General features: G+C 38.3%; 1 protein-coding gene across 1 annotated transcript in view; it reads left to right on the top strand.

Annotated features, from left to right (window-relative positions):
* NEK5 (NIMA related kinase 5) overlaps positions 1 to 15,656 on the top strand; it is a 64,715-nt gene that overhangs the window by 20,614 nt on the left and 28,445 nt on the right. Inside the window, exons 5-15 of the mRNA XM_060129553.1 lie at positions 1,469 to 1,552; positions 1,636 to 1,706; positions 2,764 to 2,850; positions 4,724 to 4,778; positions 6,284 to 6,484; positions 6,562 to 6,643; positions 8,353 to 8,465; positions 10,459 to 10,643; positions 13,137 to 13,203; positions 14,045 to 14,161; positions 15,222 to 15,308. Coding sequence (XP_059985536.1) covers positions 1,469 to 1,552; positions 1,636 to 1,706; positions 2,764 to 2,850; positions 4,724 to 4,778; positions 6,284 to 6,484; positions 6,562 to 6,643; positions 8,353 to 8,465; positions 10,459 to 10,643; positions 13,137 to 13,203; positions 14,045 to 14,161; positions 15,222 to 15,308 — 1,149 coding nt within the window. The remainder of the gene's footprint in view (positions 1 to 1,468; positions 1,553 to 1,635; positions 1,707 to 2,763; positions 2,851 to 4,723; positions 4,779 to 6,283; positions 6,485 to 6,561; positions 6,644 to 8,352; positions 8,466 to 10,458; positions 10,644 to 13,136; positions 13,204 to 14,044; positions 14,162 to 15,221; positions 15,309 to 15,656) is intronic.

Below are 15,656 nucleotides of genomic sequence, written 5' to 3' on the forward strand. Positions count from 1 at the left end.
GGAGTTGTACTCGTGAAGGAGACAGGTGTGTGGGGTGGGGACTGAAGAATTGGACTCAGGGCCTGTGTGATTGATGGGAAAGGCCACGGCCTCAGGCAGGGCACAGGAATGGCCTGCCATCTTTATTTAGGGCATTTGTTTCGTAGTTCTCTTTTAGCATTTAAGAGCATCAGACCCAAATAATTTCCTCCTAGAGTTAAATTGAATGTTGTGGGTTTCCCCAGTGGCGCAGTGCTTAAGAATCCACCTGCCAGTGCAGGGGACACGGGTTCGAGCCCTGGTCCGGGAAGACCCCACATGCCGCGGAACAACTAAGCCTGTGCGCCACAACTACTGAGCCTGCGCTCTAGAGCTCGCGAGCCCCGACTACTGAGCCCGCGTGCCACAACTACTGAAGCCTGTGCACCTAGAGCCCATGCTCCACAACAAGAGAAGCCAATGAAAGAGAAGCCCACGCATCACAACGAAGAGTAGCCCCCGCTCACCAAAACTAGAAAAAGCCCATATGCAGCAACAAAGACCCAACGCAGTCAAAAAAAAAAAAAAAATTGAATGTTGTGAATGTATGAATGATTAAAGAATCAGTATCTCTAACCTCTGTAAATTTAATCAAGCATTCTCCCTATGCTCATTTACATTATATATTAAATTCTGTATTTGTAGAAACCCTCCTTTCTTCCTATCTAGGTATTTTTTTGCCGCATTTAATAAAAATACTTTTCTCTACACAATTTCAAACTACATTTCCCATTTGGGGGAAAGAACTAAAATTACAACTGAATCTTAGTATCTGGAATGTAGCTTTTTTTCTATTGTTTTCCTCTCTGTGTATAATTTGGTGGACAAAGAATCATTGAAATTATAGAGTCATTTAAATAAATCTCTATAGGTATAGACATAGTTTAATAAAGAGGCTCATGGCCAGCTAAGAAAATCATATCTAAGAAATAAAATTAAACTTTAAAAAGTTTAAAAGTAAAATATTTCTTAGTTTTATATTATATACTTGTATGTTGATATTTCATTAAAAATTTTAATAACCTCACAGATTCTCCACTTCTTCCTCTTTCTCTCTTTGCCCTTGACACCTTCCTTCCACTGAAAAGGAAAAAGCAGTGGCACTAGGGTTATCAGGAAACAGAGCTGCTTGTCTACTCTCCTGATGCAGTTAGCAACCCAATGTTAAGAAAAAAGAAGATCATGACTTGCCTCCCTCTCTTTCTTGGTTCTGTTTATCTTTCTCTGAGTGCGGTGTTCCTTTTCATACCAACACATTTGGATTGCCTTTTCACACCTCCATGTTTCTAACTGTAAAAAGAAAATAGTACGATAAGATGGTATACCTATTAGCTTCATTCATATAACCACACACACAAGTATATTATTCCTCTCTTCTTGTATGTTATCATGAAGACATTTCAGTGATCACCAGACTCCTCACCAGTTTTGTTTCATGTTCCCTCTACAGATTCTGAGTTGGTTTGTACAGATTTCTCTAGGACTGAAACATATTCATGACAGGAAGATCTTACACAGGGACATAAAAACACAGGTAACAGCTCAGAGACAAAATCAAGACAGATCTTTTGTTTTCTTGAAACATCTCCAGCAACATAGCATTTTCTCCACTTACAGAACATTTTCCTTAGCAAGAATGGAATGGTTGCAAAGCTTGGGGACTTTGGTATTGCAAGAGTCCTGAACAAGTAAGTACTTTTCAAAAACATTTTCTTTCTGATCGTAACAGCCAAAATATGTATTTTTAGTTATCATGAATTAAGATATTAAGAGCTTGGTTTCCCAATAATTTTTGATAACTGTTTATATAAGTGTATTAAATCATTCAGATGCTACTTTGTCTGAGATTAAAATTTGCAGGTAGATAGGAGAAGGATGGTGGCGATGTATAGTGTGATATAAGCTGATCAAATGAGATGTGACTGAAATGCGTATAAAGCTAGTGAGCGTTTCGTGAAACAGGCAAATTCACACGTGCTGGGGGGAATGTATTGATGCAGCTGTTTTGGAAGACAGCTTGGTGGTAATAAATATCAAGAGATTTTTAAATGTTCCATTTCTGAGAATTTATTCGAAGGGGATAATTTGAAATCTGGAATAACTTAGATGCCTAATAATTGGGAAATGGTTGCATTTCGTAAAACTTAGCACAGCATGTACCTGAATATTATAAAGCCACTAACATTTATGATTTGGAAGACTTCTTGATAACATGAAGACAAACTTTGTTATATTAAGTAAAAAAAAAAAAAGGCAATTCTGAATTTTAAATATGCTATGATCACAGCTATGTGGAAAATATGCATGGAAAAAAGACAAGAAGGAAATATGTCAGAATTTTAACCTAGTTGTTTGGGGGTTTTAAGAGTCTGAGTAAATTTTTTCTTCTTTATTTACTTTTATGTTTTCCAAATTTTAAATCATGAGATTGCATTACTTTAGTCACTGGAAAGAGGGAAGTTTTACACGTGAGGGTTTTGCAATGTAACAATGGTACCTCTTCGTGCAATCTTTAAGCCATAAAATTTTTTCTAATGTGTAGATTTTGGGGAGGTGAATTATAAGCTTAAAAATCAATGAATTTTATTACTATATTATTAATATACAGTGTTTTGCTTTATTTTAGTATGTGATACATCAAATTTTGTGTCTACTTTTATACTTTTTTCTTGCATGTATGTGTATGTCTTAAGCCCTTTCTTCAGTAATACACTGTTATTTTATTATTTAATATAATTTTGCTAGTACCATGGAACTTGCTAGAACTTGTGTTGGAACGCCTTACTACTTGTCCCCAGAGATCTGTCAGAATAAACCCTACAACAATAAAACGTGAGTTGCTGACGTTTGGTTCGAAAGTCGCAGTAAAATCTGGTGCATTCTTTCTTATGGTGCTTTTGTAATTTCATTTACTCCACCTGTGAAGTGAGGCTCCCAGTGACTGTCTCTGACCACTTCAGTGTTCTCTGAAGGTTTTGAACTTATTTAGAAAAGACACATTTCTTTTGAAGATGCCAGTGATAGAAAGAATAACATTGAAAATCGCAGTCACTGTGATGTCCATCTGTGTATTTGATTCTCATGCTTTCTAAGCCCTGTTTAGCCTGTTGCAGGAAAGTGCTGTAAATGGGTCAGAAGACGGTGAGGCTGGTGACTGAGTACTGGTTTAGCAGCCAGGAATCCTAATATTGACTCAGTCGGCAATTGCACCAAGTCAGTCCATCTCTGTGGGCCTCAGTTCCCCTACCTGCAACAAAGAGAGCTGGTAATAGTTAAGGCATAGGTAGACAGGTAATTGTTAAGGCATCTTCCAGCTTTAAAATTCAGCTGGCTTTTATGTATGTGGTACCAGAGCGTACTGTCAGGAATAATAATATTAATAGACACAGTGATAAAAGATGAAGATGAGGTAGTTTTTACTTCCATGGAAGGAGAAGGAAAAATTTTCACTTTTCAAAGCTGTCTGCCAGCTGAACCAGTTGGCCTTGCAGGAAGACTGAGTTTCTTTGTGGAGTTAATGTCTGTTTGTTTAGGAAAATACCCAAGGGATATTTGGCTGTTTTACTTTGAAAGAGAGGGCAAAGCCCTAAAAAAGAGTGGTAAACATTTCTCCACATAGTGAAAGAGCAGGCATTTCTTGGAGACAGCCTCTGACTTAGAGAAGGGGTTTGGCCTCAAGCTGAGCAGGAATGCAGCTTGTGTAGCCGGAGTAGAAGGGCAGGCTGTCCAGAGCAGAGCACAGTGCTACACAGAGAGACCCCTAGCTCCGCAGCATTGCTTTGTTTCCTTGTACTGCATTTTTAAGGATTTGCATCAACATTTAAATATGCCGGTCTGATGCTTTCAATAACTGGAAGATCCTAGCAGTAATTGTTATGAAACCAGATTCATTTGCCTGATGAACAGACAGGCCAAATGCTGAGGCACCGAGGTTTGCAGCAGAGAAAGGGTTTATTCACAAGGCAGCCCAATGAGGAGACTGGAGTGCAAGTCTTAGATCTGCCTCCCTGAAGGTGAGGGGCTTGAGATATTTATGTGTGGTCTTTGGCGTGGTCTTAGGCCTGGGGAAAGAGGATTGGAGGTAGGGAAGAGGTGAGGTAACTGGTGTTCTGGATACACATATCTGAGTTACCTCCTTCATAGGATGCATGTTCAAAAATGGAGGTGTTTAGCATGATCAGAGGGTGGTGTTTTGGGCCCTCTGAGGTCAAAAGGTCATTCATTGGACACCTGCACAGGCCTAGTTTTAGCACATTTTTTTCAAGTTCATTGAGTACCAGATACTCTGGTCATCACTTAGTCTAACTTTGGTTTTGTCAGTAGCCTTGAATAGAATATTCCTTTCTAAATCAACCAGATGTCACCCTTTGAATCAAACAAATCCATGTTTGAGTTCTGCCTTCCTCCTCCAAATTGCTCAAGATTCCACACATGGACACATTTTCTTCGAGCTCATCACATGAAGTAAATATTGAGCCATCAAATTCTAGCAAAGCCTGTATACCTTTTCTTTGCTAGGATTCTGACAAACTACAAATTTTCCCTCTAGTCTCATTAAGAATTGATAATGTACTGAAAGCATTTGTGAAAACTCGTCAACCTATGTAAAACTGTAAAGATGCACCAATATAATGTACTGTAAGGATGGAGGTTTTCATTGAGAACTACTGATATTTCTTGGCCTGTCAACTCTTACCTTACCCAGGGATATTTGGTCTCTTGGCTGCGTCTTATATGAGCTCTGCACACTCAGACATCCTGTAAGTATATTAATCGTCAGATTAATCTTGAACTATATAAATGAAATTAACCTCTTGAGAGGAAAAGGTTAATGTTTGGTTTTATTAGATTGTTAAAAATTATATGAACAAGCTATTAACAAGAATGACAGCTCCATATATACTGACATGGAAAGATATCCAAGCTATATTATAAAGTACACAATCCAAGTTGGAGAATAGTACCTGTGGCATATTTCCATAAAAATAAATTATGTGTGAACGTATCAATACATAATCAGCAAAGGGAAAAGGTGCGTGGGGCGAAGATTGTCGGAAACCAGGCACAAGCTTCCAAGAGCCTTTCCCAGTAGAGTCACACAGGAGGCACTGATTTCTCCAGCAACAAGTTGTGACAGTACATGTGAAATGTAATCTACCAGGGAAGCTCATTCGAGACCCAGTGTCCAGGGTTTTTGTTGGGACTGGTCATGTAGGCACCTCTGCCTAGCAAGTGCCAAGCTTCTAGATTCCCAGGAAGAGAGCAGGTATTCAGCATAAACCATGTTGTTTGCACAATGTGGGGAAAAAGAGAGCCACTCGGAACATTTTGGGAATGGTGAGAACTCTCCTGAAATCCAAGTTCCCAGATGCCAGCCAAGGGCCCATGTAAGCAGGCCTTTCTAAGGATAGCAGTCTTAGACCATCTATGTTACCTCTTTTGTACACAGCTGTCGTTTTGTTGTTATGTCATTATTTTCAAATAGTGTCAGATAGTAAGTGTCTAACCCAAACCCGATCTTTTCTGCCACGCCATTCTGCCCAGCATTATCGTTATGTGTAAATAATGATGATTTCATACAATGGAATGTTTTCTGGTTTATGAAGAATTTTTGAGGAAATGGTTTATGTTATATTAATTTAAAAAGCAAGATATAAAATTTCATATTGTTGGGCTTCCCTGGTGGCGCAGTGGTTGAGAGTCCGCCTGCCGATGCAGGGGACACGGGTTCGTGCCCCGGTCTGGGAAGATCCCACATGCCGCTTAGTGGCTGGGCCCGTGAGCCATGGCTGCTGGGCCTGTGCGACCGGAGCCTGTGCTCCGCAACGGGAGAGGCCCAGCAGTGAGAGGCCCGCGTACCGCAAAAAAAAAAAAAAAAAAAAAAAAAATTTCATATTGTTATGATCTCAACTTTGTAAAATAAACATTATTTTTAAAAAGACTAGAAGGAAATATACCTCTGGGTGGTGAAATTGTATGTATTTTGCCTGTTTATAATTTCCTATACTTTCCAGTTTTTTAGAATGAGTAAATATTTTGATACTAAGAAAAAACCTAAAAAAACCCTTTTTTAAGTAGGATGACATTTCATTGAATAACCGCCTACAGTATCTACTCATGAAAGATTAGTTGATGGAAACAGTTCAGGGTAGACCATAGTGCTTCTAATTAAAGCTATATAACATTGTTTTGTTTCTTGATATTACTTTAAATACTAGCATTGAATTTTTCTCTGATTTAGTATCACCATTCCTTGTCTTTTCAGTTTGAGGGTAACAACTTACACCAGCTGGTTCTGAAGATTTGTCAAGCTCGTGTTCCCCCAATATCTCCAAGGTTTTCCCATGACCTACAGTCCTTAATATCCCAGCTCTTTGAAGTATCTCCCCGAGCTCGACCATCCATTAGTTCCATTTTGAAAAGGCCCTTTTTAGAGAATCTTATGGCCAAATACTTGACTCCCGAGGTGAGTTTTGAGGCGATTCTGTTTGGATTTTGACAGAGATTTTTACTAGCAGGTCCTGACACACTGTTTGATTTTAGGTCATTCAGGAAGAATTCAATCACACCCTCAGACATAAAGCAAGATCGTCTGCTTCTCGACCTGCTGAGAAGGTGGTCCCAGGTAAGAATGATTTAACCATGCAATCAAAAAACATTGATTGTGTCTCACGCAATGATTTATAATATATGGCTGATAACTTTAGCAGAGAAATTCCTCCAAATATGTTGAACATGGACATTTAAAAAATATGGGCAGTATAAGCAGAAGAAAAATTATCTTGTCAAGTGGTGACCTGGGGGCGTGCCTGTGTATCTAGTTTATGCATGACCTGGAGGATTCATCTCTCTTCTCATCAGTCCGGAAAACTTGATGAAGCAGTGGATTTGCTGATAAAGAGATGCTCAAAGAGGTAGAATCTAAACTTAACTTTTGTGTAGGGAAGGGATAGAGAGTCAAAGAAGTTCACAGACAGACATGGAATCATGAAATGAAGCTTATTTTTCTGAAATAGAATGGACTGGCGATTAAGAGTTCTCCTGCAGAGGCCTGTTGGAGCTGAAGTTAGGATCTCGGACCTAACTGGTAACAGTGGGAGAATGTTATTATGTGACCCCCAAAGAAAGCAGCTGATACTTTATGGTAATGATAAATGGAGCAGCAGTTGTAGTGGTGGAGTTAGGAATCAGCTGATGAAGTACTGTGTGTGTGTGTGAAAGAGAGACAGACAAACATTAAAGAGAAAAATTACTAATTCAATTGATAATTGAAATAAGAGCATCAGGATTTTGGGCCATAACCAAATGTCTCAACTTTAAGGATGAGAAGTAGAAAATCTCTCCAAGGAATGGATAATGGGGGAATATTATCCACTGTGATGGAGAAACTAAAAGTGAGAAAAGTTATAAAGGGAAAGTGAATTAATGATTCTGCCATGTTTAATTTCGTTTGCCATCGTTATATATTAGTCCAGATTGAGCATATTTAGTAAGTAGAGGACGAGAGAAAGTGTATTGTCTACATTTCTAATATAGGACAGATAGGAAAACAAGAACACATTTTTTTTTCTATTTATTTTTGGCTGCGTTGGATCTTCGTTGCTGCGCGCAGGCTTTCTCTAGTTGCGGCGAGCTGGGACTACTCCGCGTTGTGGTGCACAGGCTTCTAACTGTAGTGGCTTCTCTTGTTGCGGAGCACGGGCTCTAGGCGCGCGGGCTTCAGTAGTTGTGGCTCGCGGGCTCTAGAGCAGAGGCTCAGTAGTTGTTGCGCACGGGCTTAGTTGCTCTGTGGAATGTGGGATCTTCCCGGACCAGGGATCAAACCTGCTTCCCCTGCACTGGCAGGCGGATTCTTAACCACTGTGCCACCAGGGAAGTCCCAAGAACACATTTTGAAGGTGACAAACACAAACATATTCGAAGACCTACTCATCCATTTCAAACAACAATGCAACATGAATGCTGTGGCCTGATAACCCAAGCTCTGATGACTACATTTAATTACTTGTAATTAAATTAATTTAGTTAATAACTTAATTACTAAATATGCCACTATGTTATGCATATTGTTTCCATAAATGTTAATTCCCCAATTTTTAAAAAGTAGTGCTATATATTACTGGAAATATGTAAGGGAACACTGGAAAAAATGGTTTCCTCCATTCAAAGAAAATGTGTAGTAATTTTCCATCAGCACTTCTCTCCATGGGTATAAATGTCTCTGGTTAAAGAGAGCTTACTGTGTTATGAAATGCCTCTTATACTCTCACAAGCATAATATTAATGATGTGGAAATTTTTTAAAAATTAAGTTGTTTTATTTTGGTTAAATAAGATTTTAAAATGCAGAAAGTGAGATTCCAGGGAAAGTGCCTGCCAAGATCAAGGAGGAAGGACATATATAGAAATGAATGGAGACCGCCAGCTGGAGCCCAGAAGCCCGTATCTGTAAGTCATGCTAAACCCTTCCTCTGTTTTTTTTAGTGGATGGCATATTCTACAGAACTACTTGCACATGTTCATGAGGTACAAGGTCATTACTTTGGGGTTCACTAGTTTTGTGCTTGTCATAAAATTCTGTAATGAACATTAAAGTGGTACTTCATGGGACAACTTCAAGTTGTTATTTTTAACAATGCTGTATTCCTTATAAGTATTCTATACATTAGTTTTGGTTTTCTTTTTATAATTCAAATTCTTTTAATTTCTTTAAGTAAATAAGATTTTTCTATGTAGGACAAGTGAGTAGCATAGTGGCGGAAAACATGCATTTCATACTCCTAATTCTGATGTTATATATAATTGAGAAATTTTTATTATATAATCATTGATTTTTTTTCCCCAGAGTTTCTTCATGCCAGTTATTTGAATCCACTTCAGCAGAATGTTGAATCTTTTAGTTTATGCTAGTGAAATGCTTCTGGTACATAAAAATGGCTATTGTATTTTAATTGAAAAATTGTATTTTAAAAGAAGGCTTATGGTAAAAAAAAAAAAAAAGAAGGCGGCTCATGGTATAAAGTATGTTGTGATTTAGAATACTCTGTAGCAAACCCTGTAGGAGACAAAAAAAAACCAAAAACAAACATCTAAAAGACTCATGGATGGATGGAGTTAGGTGAACCCATTGACATTTTCTTAATCCTTTGAAAGTTTCTCCTAATGCAGTGAAATGAACGGGTCTGCATAGGAGCCACCTCTGATGTTCTCATTACCATTTGGGACTTTAGAGAAAATCCTAAAGAAGCTGTTTTTTCCTTCTAATGCTTTTCTCTATTTCTAGCCATTTTTCAAGTAATTAGTAGTAACTTCTTTGTGTTGTACATAGGCAAACATTGTAGAACTAAGAAAACGACTTCACACTTTAAAAGATTTTTAAAATAAATATACAATCTATGTTTAGACTGTTAAGGAAAATTATATACATTTACTTTAATATTTGAATAGAATATATAAATGTGCCATTTTTGTAAGTTAAAGATGGTTAAATATCTACAATTCCATATGGTTCTTATGTATATATATGAGCCATACAGCATTAAGAAGAACAAAGAATGTAATGTGTTACTTCTTTACAGTGAGTAAATTTCAGTTTTAACCACTTGTTTGGTTATTCGTATTTCCAGTTATAAGTTCCAGACCTTTCCAAAGGTTTGATCTTCGTTTTTTCTTTTGTTAGCAACTGTTAAGTGGACAGCATGGTCACCATAAATTGACCCTATTTTGCTATTTAGCAACAGGGTCTAGACTGGTTTTCATATGTTAATCTGGTCTGATTCTTGTCTTCCAGCTCAGTGGCCTCTACTAAGGAATGCTAAGATAAACATTTGTTTCTGGTTCTCCTCTCATTCTGTTCTGGTTGGGAAGGGTGGTGAGGCATAGCTTGAGATGGTCATAAGCTGGTCACAGCTGTTACATGACTTTCCTTGTGTTTACATGGGAAGAATTGACTCTGAGTGATTCAGCATCTTCTTTCCTTCCAGTCATGTTGCCATTTTGTATTTAGTAAATTTATCAGAACCTAAACGTTTTGCAAATCCCCAAATCTGTGAGTTGCACAATACAGTATTCTCCCATAAAGTCTAGTAAGGTGTAAATAAATTTATGAAAAATAAGAAATAATAATGCTGAGTTTAGTTTCAGCTCTTGGGTTGGATAGATACTCACTCGCTAGGTATTTCTGATACACTAGCCATGAAGTATACATGATTCATATTCACACCTTAGCAAAATTATAAACTACTGCACTACAGTACTTAGACTTCTAAAACATTTTTCAGTTCTAGGATTTGGGGATTCTAAGATTACTCAAAAACAAGTCTAAAGCAAAAACAAGATAGCTCCAATGCCTTGTCATAGCTATGGTCACTATCAAACTGTCAGTTGTCATAGACTTTAATCATGTATTTAAAAAATATCTCTCTTCTTTTTAATCCCTCAGATAAAAATGGTAGAAAGGCCCAAACTTGCTGCAGTGTGTGGACATTATGATCATTATTATGATCAACTTGACTTGTTGAGGAAGAGAGCCAATGGACAAAATTACCACTATGTTCCTCAAAAAGATACCAGAGTTGAGGAGAATTATAATCAGGAAGAAAGCCACAGTCCATCTTCAGGTCAATGGTAATGTCATAGTCTACTTAAACTTGGGTCCTCTGAAAATAGTTTGCTATATCAACATTTATTCTGAAGTCCTTCCAGATTCTCCTAAAACATCTGGAAAGAACTTCCAGACTCTTCATTTAAAATACTTAATTCACAGTTCCCTTGACCCTTTTTCATCGTAACTTTGATGTAGCTAATCTTATTCATGTAGCCATTTGACTGTGGGAACAGATTAATGCTCTTGAATTTTTAATGTCTTTTCTTTTTCCTAGTAAATTCCACTATCCGGGAGTGATGGAAATAGTTGTATATGTATCATTTTCCAAATATTAATATTATTAATATTAATAATAATTGAATTGTAATCAAATTATAATTTGACACCTACTGAAAAGTGAAATATATTTCATTTAGCATTTATATTCTTCGGATTTTTCAGAATATGGATGTATTAGAAAGAAAATAATATAATTATGGTGTACTTTCAAAAAGTTTACTCCATAACAAATTTCTACAGATCTACAATACTTGTTATGGTTTCTTTCACACTGATGTCAGTGTTCTATGATCAGAATGATTGACACCCATCCACAGCCCTGAAGACCTAAGTCTGAGGGGCATGTTTTAAAAATGCTTTTGCCATCACATTTTTTCTTTCAGTGTTGGGAATTTGCTAACTTTTGGTGTCTGTGGTTATTTATTGTTGAAAGTTTGGACAAACAATGAAACATATGAGTCTATATGATGGTGATCTCATTAGATAGCTAATGAACATTAGATAAACAAGAATAATAAAAGAATGATTTCTCCAGAAATGCATGATGGGAAAAGTAGACATTTTATTTTTAAAGATATTGGGTGCGGTTATGGTTTTTTTCCATCTTCATAACATATTTTTAATGATCTCCATGATCATCAAAAGTTATGTGTTCCATTCGTTCAAATTATAATATTCATATAGGACTCAACTAATGAGTGACATATTTTACATAAGAACTAGGTACAGGCACAAAGCTCCCTTTCCCTTTTCTCAGCCACTGGGAAACTGTGTCTTCCACCCTTTGTCTAGATATGAGAGCTGTCAAACTATCAAATTATTTTGATTATGTATGATTGTATCTCCCAAACTCTCACATAAAATGGTAGAAAGGTCCTTCTCTTCCCTGTATGCTGCTGCCCATCATCTTACGGTGTTCCAGGATGCCCCTCTGATGACTGGTAACCCCTCCTCACTGTTATTCCAAGCCCCCTGCCCAGCTTTCTCTCTATCAGAGCTCCAATTCCATGGGAATCAAGTCTTGATGTACTCGTCTGGAGGAAGAAGAACCTATAGAGGGTTGGGGAGAGAAAGAAAGACAGAGAGAGAGAGAGAGAGAGAAGAGAGAGAGAGAGAGAGAAAAGAGAGAGAGAGAGAGAGAGAGAGAAATAATGTCTCTTGAACAGCCCCTGGATGACTGAATAGTTTTTCTCATGGAGATAAGTTTCTGAGAGGAATGCTACATGTTAGCCCTCACCTGAGTCAAGCACAATCAATGTGTCAGACGCTGGTCAGGAACCTTCACAGAACTTGTCTCTTCTAATCCTCACATCACCCGCTGTGAGATTGGTATTGTGCCCATTTTACAGATGGGGAACTAAGGCCCAAGGACCGTAACTAGCTTATGATTTCATCATATTTCTGAACAACTGATTTATTAACTTGACTCTTCAGAAACTGGGGACCACTCATCCTGATGTGCCTCAAGGAGTTTCTGAAATGGCAGTTCTGTCTTTGGAGCCCAGGAAGTTGCTAGAATTCCAAAGAACTTTATCACTAACTCATACTATGATCTGAAATGTGATAGTTTTTGTTTAGCAATCTGTAATTGTAGAAATTCTTGTAGGAAATTCTGAAAAAAGGTAAATATCTAGAACATAGGTACAAACCTGAAAATGGTTTGACTAGAATTGACCAGAATTGTGCTGGAAAAACACTTAAACATTTTGAGAGATGGAGAAAGCCTCATTTCTTTATTCATTAAGCATTTGTGAGCCAGCGTGAGGAGCAGAGGTGAAGGGAGGGGCCCCCGTCCTGCTCTAAGGAGCTCAGAGTATCGTGCAGGCAACAGACGAGCAGCTATGAGTGCAGTCAGGGTGACAAGGCTATAGATTAGACACCTGCACACAGCATGAGAAGACCCTGCTACGGGTTTTTTCTCTTTCCCTTCGACATATCATAGACTATGGGTGGACTGATTCCTGCCCTGAAGAAAAATCATTGTAACAGAATATTTTTGGGTTCTATCCTGTCCTGTATTCCCAGTTTTACTGTTCTCTTTACCTCCCTTTCTTCTTGATTTCAAAGATGTCTTCTTTTCCAGTGTACACATTTGTAACTTTGAATTACTTCTCGAACTCGGAACGTCACAGGTGAATTGTGAGTCTCATTACAAAGCTGAAAATTCACTTGTCGAATTGGTGCCTGTGATGAATTACAATTTCTACTCAGGCTGAACGTTTGTATTTCCTAAGGCTTGCCGAATACCTTCAGAGGAAATGTGAAGCTCAACGACATAAGCTGAAAGTGCAAAAGCAATTGGTAAGTAAAATACCAAATATAAGAGGCCATCAGGAATTTTCTAATGCTTTCTCTGTTCACAAATATTCATGGATCCTGAAGTCAAAGTTCATTCCACATAGATGATTAAGACTATTCTCCACTTTCCCCAGTTTTTAATAGCTAAAGAAGAATAATGGGAATAGGCTTCAGTTAGGGTCTGGGAAGCCTAGTCCCTTCCCTGGCTCCATCACTTGCTATGTGACCTTAGGCAGGACATGCCACCTCTCTGAACCTCAATTTCCTTTTCTATAAAAGCTGTAGATGGGCTTCAAGGTCCCTTTCAGAGCTGCAATTCTTCGATTCTATTTTATTAGAATTCTACACATTTTCAAAGAGGGATTACTGTATTTTATTTGAAATGAAAGTTAACCTTTACTCTTAAGTATGGTGTCAAAATTCTGGGGCTGAGCGAGCTTGGATACACCTCCTATTTGTATTGCTCTTATTTTGAACAGCTCAAAAGTTCTAATTCTCTTCCCCTACCTAATCTCATGCTCCAGGGGTTGCTAAACTTTTACAGAACTTGGATTTCCCAATTATAATTTAGCAGTTCAGAAAATGAATCTCGGTGTCTCACATGGTAGCGTAAAATATTGATTTGCTTAGGCTAAACAACAGAAATGGTTTTATTTTCTTTACTTTTTAAATGTTTCACACTTAAACTAAGAAAATTCTACTGCTCAGTATAAAAACAAAACAAAACTCCCAAATACTGAGATTGATGATATAATTATTGTTTAAAGGATGGGGGTCAAGGTCAAATCATAAGATGTTTCCAAAATGCAAGTACGCTTTATAAATTATTTCATTCTAATAATAGGGTATTCGTCCATCTTCTGCTGAGCCAAATCACAACCAGAGACAAAAGCTAAGAAGTAATGGGGAAGAGCCTGGATTCCAGGAGCTGCAGTTCAGGAGAAATGAAAGGAAGGAGCAGGTTTAAAACTGTCTGCTTCCAGGGCTACCGTTGTACTTCTCTCATTGTCTTTTGTGCTGTAATGGGATGTTGCTTTTAGCATCTATGGTGCACCTGAGAGAGCCCGTTATACAAACACTTGTTGGACACAGTGGTGTGACGCGCCATGCTGGGGTTCAGGGGAGAATGCAGTGTCGATGAGTTCATAAGGCTTTTTACCTCACATTGATAAAGTAACTGTCCATCCTGAACATTTTTGAAATTTGTATTAGTTCCCTAGGGCTGCCTTACAACAAACCGGGCAGTTTAAAACAACAGAAATTTATTGTCGCACAGTTCTGGAGGCTTGAAGTCCAAAGGGAAGGTGTCAGCAGGGCCACACTCCCTCTGAAACCTGGAGGGGAATCCTTTGCCTTTTGCTAGCTTCCGGTGGTTGGTCCATGATGTTCGGATGCCCTGGTTTGCAGAGCCACAACTCCAGTCTCTGCCACCGGACATGGCATCCTCCTGGTGTGGCCGTCTTCTTAACAGGACACCTGCCATATGCATTAGGGACCCACTCTGCCCCAGTGTGACCACATCTTAGCTTAACTACTCACATCTGCAATGACACTGTCTCCAAATAAGATCACATTCTGAGGTCCTGGGGCTTAAGACTCCAACGTATCTTGAGGGGGGGGGACAAAATTCAACCTATAACAGGATTATATATAAAGTAATTGTATGTCAGTAATGCATTTGGGGTTATATTTAAAAATGAGATTATCCCAAGAGGCCGTATCCTCACTGGGGAGAAATACCACAGCCAAAGTGTAAGGCAGATTATCATTTTTGGGAGCAACGGCTCTTCCCTTACTCTATATCACACATTTCTAAATTCATAGGCTGTCCTGGGGACTTCCTTGGCGGTCCAGTGGTTAAGACTGTGCGCTTCCACTGCATGGGAACTACGATCCCGCATGCTGCGAGGTGCGGCCAAAAACAAAAAATAAAATAAAAATAAAATCATAGGCTGTCTAGAGATTATTCTGTCAGGTTGTTCACAAACATTTAACATTTCGGGATTGGGATTGCTTTCCAGGAATACTGGAAGCAGCTAGAAGAAATACGCCAACAGTACCACAACGACATGAAAGAAATTAGAAAGAAGATGGAGTGTGAACTGGAGGTAAATAAATTCATTCTTCTAAAGGAAGCGTTGCTCTATTGATTCAGAGCTAACTCAACTGAGCAGGTATTAAAAGTAATGCTCTTCTCATCGAAAAGATAAACTTTCTCATGCAAACTTTAAGTAGGAAAGCTGTCAGATTTAATGGAAGCCTCACTTTATTATGGTTTACTTGAGGCTGCCCAAAGTGATGGGGCTGCCAGTCTCAGTTAAGAGTGGCTGTTACTAAAAGTATGGTTGATCATCTTCCCCATGAATCAGTCAATAAGTATTGACTGAGCTGTACTTTACTCGGGAACTGGATTAGATGCAGGAGGTAAAGTTCATGCCCGTTGGGTAGGAAAAGAG

This window comes from Lagenorhynchus albirostris, chromosome 18 (assembly GCF_949774975.1).
Source record: "Lagenorhynchus albirostris chromosome 18, mLagAlb1.1, whole genome shotgun sequence".
NCBI classification, from domain to species: Eukaryota; Metazoa; Chordata; class Mammalia; order Artiodactyla; family Delphinidae; genus Lagenorhynchus; species Lagenorhynchus albirostris.